The sequence below is a fragment of the Oncorhynchus nerka genome, linkage group LG5 (genome assembly GCF_034236695.1).
Source record: "Oncorhynchus nerka isolate Pitt River linkage group LG5, Oner_Uvic_2.0, whole genome shotgun sequence".
In the NCBI taxonomy this organism is placed as follows: Eukaryota; Metazoa; Chordata; class Actinopteri; order Salmoniformes; family Salmonidae; genus Oncorhynchus; species Oncorhynchus nerka.
Window position 1 is genome coordinate 40322762 of NC_088400.1, and position 16377 is coordinate 40339138.

Below are 16377 nucleotides of genomic sequence, written 5' to 3' on the forward strand. Positions count from 1 at the left end.
ATGTGTGGTGTCACTTACGTTGTTTCCAAAGAGCTCCATGACAAAGGTGGAGATGCTGCCGTTGATGCCGATGAGGATGTTGACGGAGGTGAGCACCACGTAGGCCGTGCTGGGGATCTTAAAGAAGAAGGAAGCCGGGTACATCAGAGGAGTGATAGACCAGCCATAGAGGAGCAGCAGCAGGGCCAGCACTGGCAGGTTGGTGGACGACACGTAGGCTTTTTGTTGGAAGCAGACAAAGATGATGATGACGAGTGTCGCCGGGACGATGTAGTTACACTGCAACACAAACGAGATGACAAGGTTAGCAGTCAATCAATAAAACGAATGATGTTCATGTAGCGCTTTAACAATAGTAGAAAACAGCTGCTAAATGCTCCAAAAGAAACACTCAAAATGGCCGCTATTGTAAGGGGCTTAAGTTGTATTCCAGGCACTCGGGAGAAGCCCATGGGAAATATTTTTTATTTAACCTTTGATTTAACTAGGAAAGTCAGTAAAGAACAAATTCTTATTTACAATGACGGCCTAGGAACAGTGGGTTAACTGCATTGTTCAGGGGCAGAATGACAGATTTCTACCTTGTCAGCTCGGGGATTCGTTCTAGCAACTTTTAGGTTACTGGCCCAACGCTCTAACCACTAGGCTACCTGCCGCCTCAAATAAAGAAGAAACGTTTGAGTGGACTGAGGGAGAGGAAGAAAAACACAAAGTATGTCAACTGCTATTACACCGTGCTGACATGACTAAAATTCAAGTAAACAGTACCTTTCGCGTTGTCATTTATATTGTAAGCTCATAGAAAGGTTAACACTGCTTTCTCACCATATCCCAGATGAAGTTGGCCGTCCAGTAGAGCAGGGGCTGCACGCCGCTGATGAACTGCATGTGCTTGGCCTTGCTCACTCTCTCCTGGATGAGGAAGACTACGAAGCTGGCTGGGACGAAGGACATGGCGAAGATCACGCAGATGGACACCAGCACGTCCACTGAGGTGGTCATCCTACGGAGGGGGTTAGGTGGTCGGTGGACACAGAAAGGTGAGTATATTGTGTTAGGCACACTTTTTCAAACTCCACATTCTACTAGGTCATTTACATTAACTAGGTGATGTCATTGTTCCAAGATGCCCATGGCGTGGGTACTTACAGTGCCACCTGGGACAGCTGCTCCTTGGTGAGATTGAGCGGGTGGTTGAAGGTGCGAATGCCAAACTTGCTGGGGTCCTGGCCAGGGGGCAGGTTGGCGCGCAGGATGCCGTTGTTCATCACATTGAGAAAGGCTCCCATGCTGTGCCACCCCTTGTTGTTGAACCAAATCTTGACATTGTTCTTGGTGTCCAGACCATTGATGAAGCTAGACAAGCTCTCCAGGAATCGGTCTGCGGCAGCACCCTGAAGATAAAGAATGGTTTAGATTGGTTTAGATTGGTGGCAGTGATGTTGTGTTAAGTGGCAGAAACAGAGGTTCTATGAATGTGGGAATGAATGAATGAATGAATGAATGAATGAATGGAAGTCTAACCTTCTCCAACTCGAAAATCTTTCTCACTCGAGCGATAGCGTCATCAACCTCGCCAGCTGGGGGGAGGACCTGAGTGCTCCTGGCGCCCAATGAGAAGCCGCCGTACCTAAATTCATTCACAAAGATCTTGTTGTTCAAACTGTGGAAAAATCAAATGAAGCATTATTAGTGAACGTCAAATTTAGGCTGGACAGGTATACAAAAAGACTCGTACAACTCATATTGCTATTGTGCGTGCTATGTCATAACACTGTTATAAGAGAGATAAAAGACATGAAATACAGGAAAGTTCTACCTTTTCCCGATGATCTCTGCATAGGTCTTTACTAGGTAGTCAGAGATGTTTCTGCCAGTCAGGTTTTGCAGGGTGTCTGTCTCGCTGATCTTCATCTGGGGTGGTGGCAGTCCTCCGGCTCCAGTAGGACACTCAGGGAGCATTTTTTTGCGGCCGTCACAGCTGCAGGCGCATGTGGGGGACGGCTTCTCCATGGTCCAGTTGCCCGTGCGGAACAGTTCCAGAAGGCTCTCCGGAACCTCTGGTATGGTCCAGTCCTCGTCGCCCATCGTACAGTGAGTGTCACTGAGAGAGAGGGAGAGAGAGATTGAGAGTCCTTATCCCCAAAACAACATTGGAAATATGTCCCTATTCGTCATATTTATTTCCTTAAAGACAGGAGAAATGGTGCGAATGGAAACTAACAAATAGCTCTTTTATGAAACCCTGACATTGAGACTCACGTTATAGGCTGTCCTTCCATGCAACGCGTTCCAAACCCAGGGCCTTCGGTGAGGGCACTTAATAACCGCTGTGTGTTGGCATCTTCAGGGGCGTCATCACTGATGAAGAGGGACTGTTCTTCGTACATCCACGGCTGCAGCTCCAGACTGGGGTATTTTCCAAAGGGCGGGACGATTAGACTGAAGACCAGGGCGACGCAAACAAACACAGCAGGGAGCACAATCTGAGCAAAGAAACCTTTTCTGGAGCGTTGAGCATACAGGAACCTCTTCCATATCAAGGCGACAAACTGCTGCCTCGTCAGACTCCAGCCTTTCACCTGGTAGGAGCCTTTACCGTCCGAGCCGTTCAGGAAGTCTGTCTCTCTGGATTCTGGGTATGCGTCCGAGTCGTTATGTTCATTGTTGTCGTCATCTATCTGGGGTCTAAGACAGCTCTGGTGGTCTCCACCAAAGGCATTTCCTCCACCAAAAGCATGATGTATGCGACGTCTGGGCATGGGGAGGGTACCGTCAGAGGGGAGTTCAGTGTCAACTCCATTGTCCTCTGCCACTTTCAGGAAAATCTACAAGGACAAGATATATATATATATATATTTAAAAAAGGAATCAAACACACTATACCCCATAGGCTCACAGCCAGGGTTGCCATGTTCTCGATTTTCCTGACATATTGGGCTACTTTGAAAACTATGTTGTGGGTAAAACATGTATTGGTTGTGGGCGTCATTTATTTTTGTCTACTTCTAAAATGTTACGCCCTTTCAGGAAAAGCACACTATGTAAATCCAACACACGATCTATTCAACAATCAATTCCAGTACCTCTTCCAGGGTGGTGTCGGAGATGCCGTAGCTGGAGATGCCTAGGTCGGGGAGACGGTCGTCCATGTCCTTGAAGAGCTCCACGAAGGCTCCGTCCTTGGCTGCGCCATAGGGCAGTATGTAAGTGAGCTCGTGGCCAAGGTCTTCCACCATGCGGGCGGCTGGGACATGCTTGAAGATCAGGCTGGAGATCAGGGAGACGTCGGGGGCCACGAAGGCACTTTCACAGATGGATGCAGCCGGGGCAGTTTCTATGGGTTGCACAAAGGTTGAGTGTCATAAACAAAAGGTCATTCATATGACAACATACCATGCTGTATTGCAATGGCTTGTTTTCTTTGCCATAGGATTATGGCGACGATGTGTCAAATGCTTACCGATGGTGGCCGCTTCGCTCTCGTGTTCGCTGCCAAGGCCTGCGTCAGAGCTGCTCTCAGAGGGACAATCTTCCTCCTTCTTAGTGAAGGAGACGGTGCTGGAGGAGTTGTGGAAGGAGCTGAGGGAAGGTTCTGGGCCCTTCTTGACCAGGGTCAGATAGTAGCCTGTACCTAGCTGGTTCTTCAGGAAGAGGGAGGAGCCCACGCAGCAAAGCTTGCCATGGGAGATTATGGCGATGCGGTCGCCCAATATGTCAGCCTCATCCATGTGGTGGGTGGAGAGGATGATGGTACGACCTAGAGAGGAGGAGGGAAACAGTCAGTTACCACACAGAACTCCCCTAACAGCTAAATGGTTTCATTTCTTCAGACGTTTCTTAACCTTTTGCGTGTAGGGGGCAGTATTTTCGTTTTTGGCTAAAAAACGTACCCATTTGAAACTGCCTGTTTCTCAGCCCCAGAAACTAGAATATGCATATAATTGTCAGATTAGGATAGAAAACACTCTAAAGTTTCCAAAACTGTAAAAATATTGTCTGTGAGTACAACAGAACTGATATTGCAGGCGAAAACCTGAGGAAAATCCAATCAGGAAGTGCCTCTTATTTTGAAACCTCTCTGTTCCTATGCATGCCTGTCCTCCATTTAAAGGGATATCAACCAGATTCCTTTTTTTCTATGGCTTCCCTAAGGTGTCAACAGTCTTTAGACATAGTTGCAGGCTTTTATTTTGAAAAATGAGCGAGAAAGATCACATTGCGTAAGTGGATAGGTGAGGGCTCTCAGAGTGAGTTTTGCGCAACAGAGTAAAGCGGCTATTGTTTCTCCCGGTCCCATTGAAAAACCTACACTCACGGTTGATATATTATCGAATATATATTTTAAAAACAACCTGAGGATTGATTATAAAAAACGTTTGACATGTTTCTGTGGACATTATGGATATTATTTGGAATTTTCATCTGCGTTGTCATGACCTCTCTTTCCTGTGGATTTCTGAACATAACGCGACAAACAAACGGAGGTATTTGGATATAAAAATAAGCTTTATGGAACAAAAGGAACATTTGTTGTGTAACTGGGAGTCTCGTGAGTGAAAACATCCGAAGATCATCAAAGGTAAACGATTCATTTGATTGCTTTTCTGATTTTCGTGACCTAGCTACTTAATGCTTAGTGTACAAAATGTTTTGTTATGCTATCGATAAACTTACAAACGCTTGGATTGCTTTCGCTGTAAAGCATAATTTCAAAATCTGAGACGACAGGTGGATTAACAAAAGGCTAAACTGTGCTATGCTATTCAGCAGTTGCTGATGACAATTATCCCGCTTAAGGGATGGGTAGCGTCAAGAAGTTAAGCATAGATGCTAAAAATAGGTAAGGATTTAGTGGTAACCTTGACGATAATGGAGCAAGAGATCCCAGATGCCCCGACGGGCGTAGGGGTCGACCCCAGCGGTGGGCTCGTCCAGAATCACAACCTTTGACCCCCCGACGAAGGCCAGAGCCACAGAGAGCTTCCTCTGCATCCCTCCGGACAGTGTGCTGGTCTTGGAAGTGCGTTTGTGCAGCAGGCCAGTGTCTATCAGGATCTGTTCGATCTCAGACTTCACCTGTTCCTCAGATAGACCCTTCAGACGAGCGTAAAACCAGATGTGCTCCTCGACGGTCAGCCTGGTCAAAGCCCAAAACAACCACACAACAACTACTCATAAGAAAACAATGTGACTATTTACTTCAATGCTTTTGGTCATTTAGAATGAACTTTCTGTAACAACTGGTGGTTAATATGATGGACTGGGAACACTTACATGCTGAAGAGAACGTTGTGCTGTGGACAAACGCCCAGACTCTGTCGAATAGCGCTCAGCTCCGATCGGATGTCTTTGCCCATGATGTAAGCAGTGCCAGAGGTAGGGGGAAACAGTCCCGTTAGAATCGACCTGGATCAGACAAAGGTGCAAATATTAGATTACTCCATTACAATTGTATCAACTTAACATTCAACTCAATTATACGAGTGTATGGGCTTTTGTTCACAGATTAAACTACTTGTGCGTTATTGCACTTACATGGTCGTGGTTTTCCCTGCTCCGTTGTGGCCCAAGAAAGAGGTGATCTGTCCCTCGTAGAAGCCCAGAGTCAGCCCGTCCACAGCCAGCTTCTTCCCGTGCGGGTACACCTTGACTAGGTTCTCTATGAAGACGCCAGGTTTCAGGTGGGCTGGCTCTTCTTCTATACAGACAGCTGGAGATACAACACAATGTCCATCGAATGGGGTACATTGACCATCCCATTTTCCTTTCCTTGAAAACACACACAACTACTCAAATGAATTCGCTCTCACAACTGCACCACATTTTTTGCCGGATCTATATCGCCACCTTGTGGATACTTCGTTGCTCTGCATCAGCATTAAATCTGGGGTTTTACCTTCACAGTTCCTTCTCTTGTTCTGACTGAAGTCAGTCTTCCTGTTGTCTCCTTCTCCAAACCAGTAGGACTTGGTGAAGAGGAAGTACCAGGGCCTGGGAATACCATATTGACCTGAAGGAGACCACAATAAACACATACATTTAGACAACGCTGACAACAAAACAATGCAACACAAAACAATACAAATGGAAATGGCCTCAAACAAAAGCCCATCAAAATGGGACCCAAACGGATCCATTATAGTGGAACCGTTCAGTTCACGGACACCTACCGGGGAAGACGGACTCGATGTACCAGGTCATCACCATGTAGAGGAAGGAGTCAAAGTACATCATGATGATGGCGGTGGTCAGGCTGAAGTCGTCCTCCTCCATGGGGCTTTTGAACAGGTTGTTCCATTGGATGCCGATGCCCTGCTCTTCGAACAGGGCAAAGTACTCACAGCCAAAGCCAAAGGCCACCGGGGACAGCAGGCTCTGTAGAGGGAGAGAGAGAGAGAGAGGAGAGAGAGGGGTTTAACATCACATGCAACACCAATGCCAATAAGATGCTGAGCCTGAAGCCCAAAAAGTCAGTGATGTGTCAAAAGAAGAAGAAAAGCTTCCCTACTTGTAGTGACACTGTACTTCTTAATGACAGCGGCTCCTCTCATAAAATGTCACGTGGACCAGTACCAACTCAAAAACTCGACTAGCTAAAAAAGCATGACTCACAGCGACTATTTTTGCCCCAAAGCCCACGTAGTCCTGCCAGGCCACACAGAGGACGTAGGGCAGGTAGAGGGTGAAATAGATGATACCCCCGCAGGCCGCCGCCAGGTTGGCACGGGCAAACATGGTGCTGATGAGGAAGCACTGCATGATGGTTACCACGGCGAAGGAACCCAGGAACAGGAAGATGACACTGGGGTCACTGTAGGGCAGCAGGTTCCCCATCTGATAGTAGGAGAGCGAGAAGAGGATGCTCAATGGTTAGTTCATAGTTGGGACGAGCGTGGTACAATTATCGCGAGAGAAAATTCGCTGTCTGATCGAGTCAAGGCTCACGTCAACATGAAATATCGATGAAAGCCATTATCACTGAAACATTGCGGTACGGACATCAGTGAAATAGCGCAATACAAAACAATACAAAACATTGTCTTCATGCTGAACCCTGGTACGCAGCACCTTGAGCAGCACCACCAGCAGACTGGCGGAGATGAGCAGGGGGATGAGGCTGCTGATGAACCAGCTGAACCACAGGATGCCGTTGTCCAATCCCATGATCCTCATGGTCTCCTTGAGCCTCGCCTCCTTCTCGTAAACCACGCTCTTGATGATGATGGCCACAGAGTACATCCAGGCCAGGGTCATGAAGAGGGGCATGGAGCGACTCATCACCCGCAGGAAGCTGGTCAAAGGAGGAAATGGAAGCCATTTTGAAGCCTTGCAGTTAAGCTTGTGGTATGCTGCCGCTCAAGACCGATTCCAGGTCTTAAGGCAGCGAATAAGGTCAAATCCTGCTCGGTGTGACTCACATGTCGTCCACGTAGCAGGGGTAGGGCATCTGTTGAATGTAGACTCCCGTCTTCTCCTTGGCGCCAGTCACTACCGTGATGATGCTGTGTTCGATGATGTCCTGGAGGTAAGAGAAGCCGCCCCAGATGTAGCGCAGGTCCTCAAAGGGGTCGGCACGAGGACCGGGGTCCCAATATCTGTAAAGAGAGTGCAAAAGCAATGTTCACATCAAAATCTTATTTTACCAACAAAACAAACAAAAAAAATGTTGAAAGTCCACAACAAACAAAGTGAATGTTCAAAATGGACCCAACGGTACAGCCATAAAACACTGTCCAATACATGTAGTAGGTAGATTGGGAAGCTTTGAATCAACATTACCCGTCTTTGATCTTGTTGGTGCGCTCCACATTATCAATGTCCATGCGAATCTTGTAGTTGACAATGGCCGGCAGTTCAGAGCTGTTGGCCTCAATGTCGGGAAACACGATCCCCGCCCAGAACTTCCTATCGTCCAGCAGTGCCATGGATTTGTTGACCATCCTTTCCTCATTGGCCACAGGCTCCATCTTATCCAGGTTTACACACTGTAAACAAACAAACAAAAACATCCATTAAAGGCCTATCCTCATCTGGTCTTGGCCAGGACTACTGAGTGTGATGTTTTCCATTGAAGCAGATCCATTCACATGCTGAGAGGAGAGATGGGGAGGCTTTAAATGGAGAGTTCATCAAGTTCATAGCTAACTGGTCCAACTGTGTTTTTATCTGTAATTTCCCTTTATACAGAGGAAGAGGTTGGGACAAAGTAAAATGGCTGCCACTGACTACTGTTTCCTCAGAGAGGGCTATGACTGGAATGAAAACCTTCAGAACCAAAGCTCTGGTCCAGTTTCGCTTGATGCAAAAGTATGTATTGCAGAACGTGCTGAATAGTGATATCACTAGAAAGGGGGAAAACAATTCTGGGACTGAGAAAGTGACTAAGAGATACAGACAGACGAAGAAGATACAGACAAAGACGGGGAGACAAACAGACAGACATACAGGCAAAGAAAGTGAGACACTGACCTCCATGAAGCGGGAAATGCTCATGATGGCCTGGTCCGTCTCGTTGAAGACTTCCCTCCAGGTGAAGGCGGTGCCGTGGGGACGTGTGTCCTCTGAATGTTTGGTCAGGAAGTTGGAGACATCCTCCACGGTCCACTCTGTGCCCGCCAGTTGGGAGGTGAAGAACCTGGCGGTGCCATTGTTCTTCAGTAGGGTCTGGGAGAGAGGGAGGAAGAGCAGGAAAGTAGCCGTGAGTAGCTGAGGACTTTGTGGCACCGTCCCGCATCCCTCCACAAGATGCCAGTGTTGACCATCTGAAAGGGCTGCTTACCACCACGTTACTTTATAATCATGTCTTTTCTTGTTTTGCTATGTTACTGTGTCATGTCCTGGGTGTGTCTCTGAGTTGCTATGTACTGATGCCATTCCAAAATAATTTCAAAGGTGCCCTACAAGGGTACAAGAGTGCCTTCAAAAAGTATTCACACCCCTTGACTTTTTCCACATGTTACACCTGAATTTAAAATATATTACATTGAGATGTTGTGTCACTGGCAAATGTGAAAATCTGTACTTTCTTGAGTCAATAAGTATTCAACCCCATTGTTATGGCAAACCTAAATAAGTTCAGGAGTAAAAATGTACCAAACAAATCCCATAATAAATTGCATGGTCTCACTTTGTGTGCAATTATTCTGTTTAACATGATTTTTAAATGACTGCCTCATCTCTGTACCCCACACATACAATTATCTGTAAGGTTCCTCAGTCGAGCAGTGAATTTCAAACACAGATTCGACCACAAAGACCAGGGAGGTTTATCAATGCCTCGCAAAGGGCCTATTGGTAACTGGGTAAAAAAAAAAAAAAGCAGACATTGAATATCCCTTTGAGCATGGTGAACCGGTACAATGTGCGGGGGCACCGGTTAGTTGAGGTAATTGAGGTAATATGTACATGTAGGTAGAGTTATTAAAGTGACTATGCATAAATAATAACAGAAAGTAGCAGCAGTGTAAATTGGGTAGGGGTAATGCAATTAGTCTCGGTAGCCATTTGATTAGATGTTCAGGAGTCTTATGGCTTGGGGGTAGAAGCTGTTTAGAAGTCTCTTGGACCTAGACTTGGCGCTCCGGTACTGCTTGCTGTGCGGTAGCAGAGCGAACAGTCTATGACTAGGGTGGCTGGAGTCTTTGACAATTTTTAGGACATTCCTCAGACACCGCCTGGTATAGAGGTCCTGTATGGCAGGAAGCTTGGCCCTATGCCAAATCTTTTCAGTCTCCTGAGGGGGAATAGGTTTTGTCGTGCCCTCTTGACAACTGTCTTGTTGTGCTTGGAACATGTTAGTTTGTTGGTGATGTGGACACCAAGAAACTTGAAGCTCTCAACCTGCTCCACTACAGCCCCGTCGATGAGAATGGGGGTGTGCTCGGTCCTTGAGTATACCAAACATTAGGAAACCCCCCCCCTTTGCCCTCAGAACAGCCTCAATTTGTCTGGGGTTTTTCGCTCCTTCTTTGTACTTGATTGATGGATTAAGGTCATTAGTTAGTTTTAAAAAACTCCCCTCACCTGGTTGTCTAGGTCTTATTAACACTAGGCCCTCCATGGAATGAGTTTGACACCCCTGGTCATGCCTATTCACCCTCTGAATGGCACATACACAATCCATGTTTCAATTGTCTCAAGGCTTAAAAATCCTTATTTGACCCGTCTCCTCCCCTTCATCTACACTGATTGAAGTGGATTTAACAAGTGACATCAGTAAGGGATCATAGCTTTCACCTGGATTCACCTGGTCAGTCTATGTCATGGAAAGAGCAGGTGTCCCTAATGTTTTGTACACTCAGTGTAAGTGTGATGTTGGCTGTAGTAGAGACAACAGATAAGTCAGACATACCCTTACTAGGTCCATCTGTTCGCTACTCTCCATGAAGCTCCAGACCTTGGGCCTCACCTCCTCCCACATGCCCCCCAGCTCTCTGAGGACCCCCAGCTCCTGGAACGTTCTGTTCACCTGCGGAAGAGGGCGGGAGTGGGGCAGTTAGTGTTCCGCTTAAGACAAGCTAAAGCAAAACTACCACTTAACGCCGGAATGAACTCCGGATGAAGTGCAGGAATATGCTGTAGCTAAGTTGTATAATTGTACTGATACCCACCTCGTGGATGATCTTCTGTGTGGCGGGAGTGGCAGGGGTGTACAGGATCTTGCCCATGAGCAGAGGCTTCAGGGCCTGCCAGATCATCCTGGATACGGGGCTGGACTCCATGTTCCTCATCATCGCGTTGCAGTATGGAGCTGCAGGGGTCACAGAAGGAACAATGACGTCCAGTCTAGACCAGGATGTCACAACAATCCTCAAAACAGTTTTGGACAATCAGGTAACCACGAAGAAGAAGTTGCTTACTGGATGCGTTGTCGTAGGCAGAGATAGGTTCCTCCCCGTCGGTTGTGTTGTGGTTGCCGAACAGGGCCTTGTAGTTGCTGTCCTCGTACCAGTTGAGGGACTTGATCTTTAGTCCGCCGCCCTCGGGGTGGCCGCAGACGATGCGCGACACGGCCTGGTACATGTGGCTGGGGGAGGACGTGGCGTTCTCCGTGAGGAAGATGATCTCGTTACGCAGGTCGCTCCAACTCTTCATGCTGGCCAGCTAATTTGGACACAAGGGGTTGTGATGTTAGCAAATGGGGTCAGGGAGTCATCTTGTAGGATGCAGGTGGGACTGTGGCCTGGATTTCGAGCAGTTCATTGTGATTCGAGACCAGCTTGTTGACATGGATACATATTGTTATGAAGCAACTTGTCAACGTGATGGAATTACTTCCTGTATGTGGACAGATGGATACTTTAGGCTTCGCCTTCTACCTATGACCTCAACACAGCCATGCAAAAACCATCATAAATCACCCCCCCTCGTCTATTAATGCTTTATTGATCTATTATGCTATTGGCAACCTTGTTTCTTAGTTCGGCTTACCAGCATTTTACAACAACTTGTGTTTCTGGTCACAATTTGATTTTGATACCGGATTATACAAAGGGAGAGACTCTGAGCAGACTAGGAGCATTGAAAACACAACAACAGATCTCACAAGAAGCCTGAAAAGCTTGTGTGCTAACTGTCCTAATTCCCCGTAACGCTCAACACCTTGTAACAACATTAACACAATACAGTACTAACAAATGTACACTCTTATGTCTACACAGAAAAGCTAGAATCTTTTGTGGCAGATTTGCCATTCTACGTTTGCCCTCTTCTCTCTCACTCTCTATTTCTATCCTTATTTTTCTCTCTCTCTAACACGGGTATCCTCACCCAGCATTAGGAAACAAGGAAAGTCAGGATTAAGAGAACCCAGTAAGTGCTTGAGGGAAAGATGACTCTCGGTCATTCATCACTGAGGCAGAGGAGGAGAGAGGTGTGACCGACTGGTGACTCTCCCAGAGTCTAGTTGACAATGTGGTTACATACATGCCAGTCAGGCCCTTCCGTCCCCTCCCCTTCCCTCCTCTGACTCGGCCCGGCCACATCAGCAAGAAGGCAGTCACATGCTTCCAATTTAGCCCGGGCAACACACCGGGAATTTTGTGTGTGTGTGTGTGTGTGTGTGTGTGTGTGTGTGTGTACACACACACACACACACACACACACACACACACACACACACACACACACACACACACACACACACACACACACACACACGCGAGAGATGCGGGGGAAACAGCTGTACACACTGAACTCTCACACAAACAGTCATAACCAAATGACAGCAGCTCTGGACCCCTCTAGAGGTATCTGTGGGGGGTTGGTTAAGGTAGGAGGGGCCATACCCCAACATAACCCCAGGGTAATGTGCCAAACCAGGACAAGTCATATTTAGTGGCTCAGAGTTTCTTGACATCTTCAGATACATTGTTGGGCTTAGCAGGGAACAAAGAACAACAAAGTGTGTGTCTACAGAGTGCTGGGGTTGTTTTAGAAACTCTTAAGTGTAATTGCCCTAAAGACTGTACACCATACTTTAGTTTAGTTAAGAGCCTTCATAAACACTACATAAATATGCATACATAGCTTATGACATGTGTATGCAGCTGCAACATACAGATGTAGGGTCTTAATTTGATCACTCTTTTGTTGCTGAGAATGTTCATGCACAGCAGGAAATGCTAAATTGTACTGTATTTTAGTTTTTAAAAAGGCGTATATAGTTTGTAATTTACACTTGATTTGCCCTCACGAAAAATGTATCAGCCCCTACTAAAATGTTCAGTCATTATAATCCACGTAATAATTTACATTTCCTGTAGCTGCAGGATTATGTTCCTGCTGAAGCAAACTGTCTCAGAATAAGATCCTGCATCTGTATTGGTTTGCAAACATAAGAATCAATGTATACTTATAGGGGTTATTCTTATTGATTGATTGAATTTAATTATTGTAAGTAAATGGTAATTCCACGATGACAGAATGATGCTGAGACTGAACATTTGACAAAAACACATTTACTTGAAGAACAGCGCAGATGCTAAGTTTGGTAACAGAATGGCGGTTTGTGCCGTCATTCTCTTACCAAACTTTGCATCTGCACCGTTCTTCAAGCAAATGTGTTTTAGCTAAATCTTCGGTGGAAATGATTAAAAGTCGTCATTGTGCATAGAGTTGTATGGTTCGTTTAACTTTGCAATCATTGCCTTTTGTTTGGCGTACATTTTAAAGCGACACAGATCTGAGTCTTAGCATCACTCTGTTACTGTGGAATTGCCCCAAAGTATTCAACAGAGCACTGATTGGTTGAGAAAACACAGCCAACATACTTGGGTAAGGTCGAGCGAGTCTTAAAACCTCCTGGTGGTTGTCATAGGGGCATGCATTCACCTCGTCGTGTAAATCAGTCAACTTGAGTCAATTTTCCTTTGGGTAAATGCTGACCAGCCCACTAACTTGTTTAGAAAGCCTTTCCTCTTTGTTCAGCTGTTCCCAGTCATCTATCTCCCAAGGGAAAAAGGATCTTTTCTATCTGGACTCAGAGACACTGGATACCTATACAGTTACTGCCAAGACACTTACAAGGGCCTTTTTCCTACCGCTGTGGAGGAGAGTGGAACTGACAAAGCAAGAAAATAGCGAGAGCACACAGCAAGAACACAGAATCGAGAAATTCTCCTGTTCAAACTGAAACATATAAATGTGTCAGACCTTCAAGTACTCGACTTCATATAAATAGGTGTAGTGCCTCCATCCCATTCTGTTTACCTTTTCACAAGAGAAAAACTGTGATTACCATCACATTAGAATGTTGGTAAACAGTTGTCCTCGACATTTAGCTGTGGCTCAAACGCCCTAGGGGACAATTCCAAACAAATCCAAACAAATTGGGTCAGAAGGTTATCAGGCAACAAACAGGAGGGAGTTGAAGGGGGCAGATAAACACTACATACAGTTTTAGTCCAGCCTCTACTTCCTTATGCTGTGGAACTTCAAAGAAGACCAGATGCAAGAAGTACAGTAAGGGGAAATGAGGTCGGGGAGGGGGGCTCTTGGCGGCCATCTTGTAATGATGGGATAAAGAAACTCCATTGATGTTTTCATCCTATACATCTACGGTTCTGTCTGTGGCCCTGCCAAGAGTAACCTGCTTCGCTGCTGATCCAAGGTAGGGGAGCTCATTATGGTCGACACAAAACAAAACATGGACAAAATACCAGGAAATGCACTTGGCTACGAGGGGGCTTATTCTGTGGGTCTCCGTCTGGTGACACATCGAACAACTGATAATGCTTCTAAATGATGAGGTTAACCTCAGTAACCGTAATGGCCAAATGTAAGACCATAACCATTTTCAATGCATAAGAGAGCCTGCTAAGAAATGAGGCAGCAGCAGCAGAAACCTTTCTAGTTGTCAGAAATGTGTTTAGTGTAGTGATGAGAGTGATGCCCACCTCAATGGCCAGGGATCCCAGGCTCTCCAGAAGGTTGTCTGTAGCCTCAGCCACTTGCTGGACAGCTTCAGGGTCAGCCCTCACATCTTTCTGTAGGGGGGAAGGAGTGAAGAAGTGTCAATTCACACACACATACAGTCGAAAAGACGAACAGCGACATTATGTTGGTTACAAAACACCCCCACAGTCCCACACCACAGCTTCCTAACATATTTTCACAGGAAGACCCCTTCAATAAGGGTTATACAGTATGCAGTCATTTTCCCATCGGAACAAGAAACTTAACAGCAACGTTTTGAACTGCTCTTGGAAACCCTGTGAACTGTTTTGATTTAATAGCATCTTGCATGTCTTGTCGCCTTGTTTACCATGTCTTGTTCCCTAAAGGCTACAAAAACAGTAACCATAAGGACAAAAACACACTGTTTGTTATCATATGAATAGGGAAACTGACCGCTGTGGCATGTCAAAATGAGGACAGGGATCACATAATAACACCTTGCCCTAGACTCTTCCATGTTTATCATTGTGGACAGTCATACTGTATCTGAATGACAAGGTGATACAATCCTAAGCACTTTTATGTATAACAAATCACACTTCTCTGACTGATTTCCTGGATCCTTGTTCACAAGCTGTCAACACTGCGCAAGATGCCCTTGATCATGCAATTTCTGACCATTGGAATTCAATCAAAGGTCTACTCTCTGGGCAAAATTACCATATTGCAAGGATGTTAATGATATATTTCCCTTGCACTGGTGCTAAGGTGTCGAATTAAAAGTTGCCTTTATAAACTATGACTCAGAGAGAAGTGATACTCATGAATGACTAACGTTTAAAGATTGAGGCCAAATTCTCTATTTGACGGCAGTTCGTTTTCAAACGTATCTCCAGAGTTGGGTCGACAGGCAACAACATGCCTCCACCTACGCTTACCCCCTTCTTTCTGAGCCTCTGCTTTTCCCCGGGCCCCTACGCTTTGTTTGGTTCTCGGCACTGTGCACGTCAGTGAATTAGGTCACCTGGCTCTGGTCTTCAGTGGAGAAAAACCATGGGAGGGGGGCTTTGTGTTGGGTCTCTGTTGTGATGAGAATTGATCCTCGTCACTATATCAACTAGTTACGAGGGAGGGGTAAGGTCCCCTTTCCAAAGTCCCTAAAGGTGTCAGCATGCTTCAGTTCGGCTGGCGCCCTTAATAGATATTTTTAACATTTTTTGTTTTTTTTGCAATCCCCTCCCTCTCAGAGAACGTTTCTGATTTGCTGATAAAAATCAGTTCAACTCATTTGGGCCGCCCCCGCCTTGCTGGGTGGCCTCTGTTGGTTTCACAGCTCCTCTAGAAGCAGCAGATTTTCAGAAGGGGCCATAAAACAACTAGAGTTCTGATCAATAGGGTCTGCCCAAAGCCACGTTAATTAACTCCAGACAAATGTCAACGTAACCCATGGCTATACGACCCTGTGGCCAGGTGGCAACAGAGTTCTAAATGAAAAATGTTTATTGGTAGCACAACATAACATTTTAGAAGCATCATAAAAGCTTTTTTTTTTTCATTGATTGAGATCAAGTCTATATTGGGCCCATATGAATTCTAGCTACTTTTTAAGCACACGCGGAGCACTTGAAACTATTAAATCTGAAAAGACGTTGTTTAAAAGGCAAACATTTTGAAACAAATACCTGTCACTGAAAAGACAAAGTCATTTGTGGAATATTATATTTCTACCTTTTGTAAAAGCACTATTGAGAAGGACTACTATTAAGCACCTATTGAGAAGGACTACGTTGAAAAACTGTAGCATTGTCTCTTCACGAACATCAAGAGATCAGTCATTCATTCCTTTATATTGCAGTGGTCACTTTTTCTGGGTCAAAATGCAAGTCGAGATCTACTGCTCAGATTTGTTTTTAGCATGACTTAGAAAACATAAGCCTATGCAACATTAACCTATTAGAAACAGGTCTCTGCTGTAGG

General features: G+C 45.7%; 1 protein-coding gene across 1 annotated transcript in view; it reads right to left on the reverse strand.

Annotated features, from left to right (window-relative positions):
• The window catches only part of LOC115129496 (phospholipid-transporting ATPase ABCA1-like), a 45715-nt gene that overhangs the window by 5419 nt on the left and 23919 nt on the right, over positions 1–16377 (reverse strand). Inside the window, exons 7-28 of the mRNA XM_029659904.2 lie at positions 14400–14489; positions 10863–11106; positions 10614–10753; positions 10355–10471; positions 8473–8667; positions 7783–7988; positions 7422–7598; positions 7072–7294; positions 6616–6837; positions 6174–6378; positions 5900–6013; positions 5539–5713; positions 5278–5409; positions 4863–5140; positions 3464–3760; positions 3087–3337; positions 2263–2828; positions 1820–2104; positions 1525–1663; positions 1150–1394; positions 826–1003; positions 19–279 (exon numbers count right to left, since the gene is read on the reverse strand). Of these exons, the coding sequence (XP_029515764.1) occupies positions 19–279; positions 826–1003; positions 1150–1394; positions 1525–1663; positions 1820–2104; positions 2263–2828; positions 3087–3337; positions 3464–3760; positions 4863–5140; positions 5278–5409; positions 5539–5713; positions 5900–6013; positions 6174–6378; positions 6616–6837; positions 7072–7294; positions 7422–7598; positions 7783–7988; positions 8473–8667; positions 10355–10471; positions 10614–10753; positions 10863–11106; positions 14400–14489 (4740 nt within the window). The remainder of the gene's footprint in view (positions 1–18; positions 280–825; positions 1004–1149; positions 1395–1524; positions 1664–1819; positions 2105–2262; positions 2829–3086; positions 3338–3463; positions 3761–4862; positions 5141–5277; positions 5410–5538; positions 5714–5899; positions 6014–6173; positions 6379–6615; positions 6838–7071; positions 7295–7421; positions 7599–7782; positions 7989–8472; positions 8668–10354; positions 10472–10613; positions 10754–10862; positions 11107–14399; positions 14490–16377) is intronic.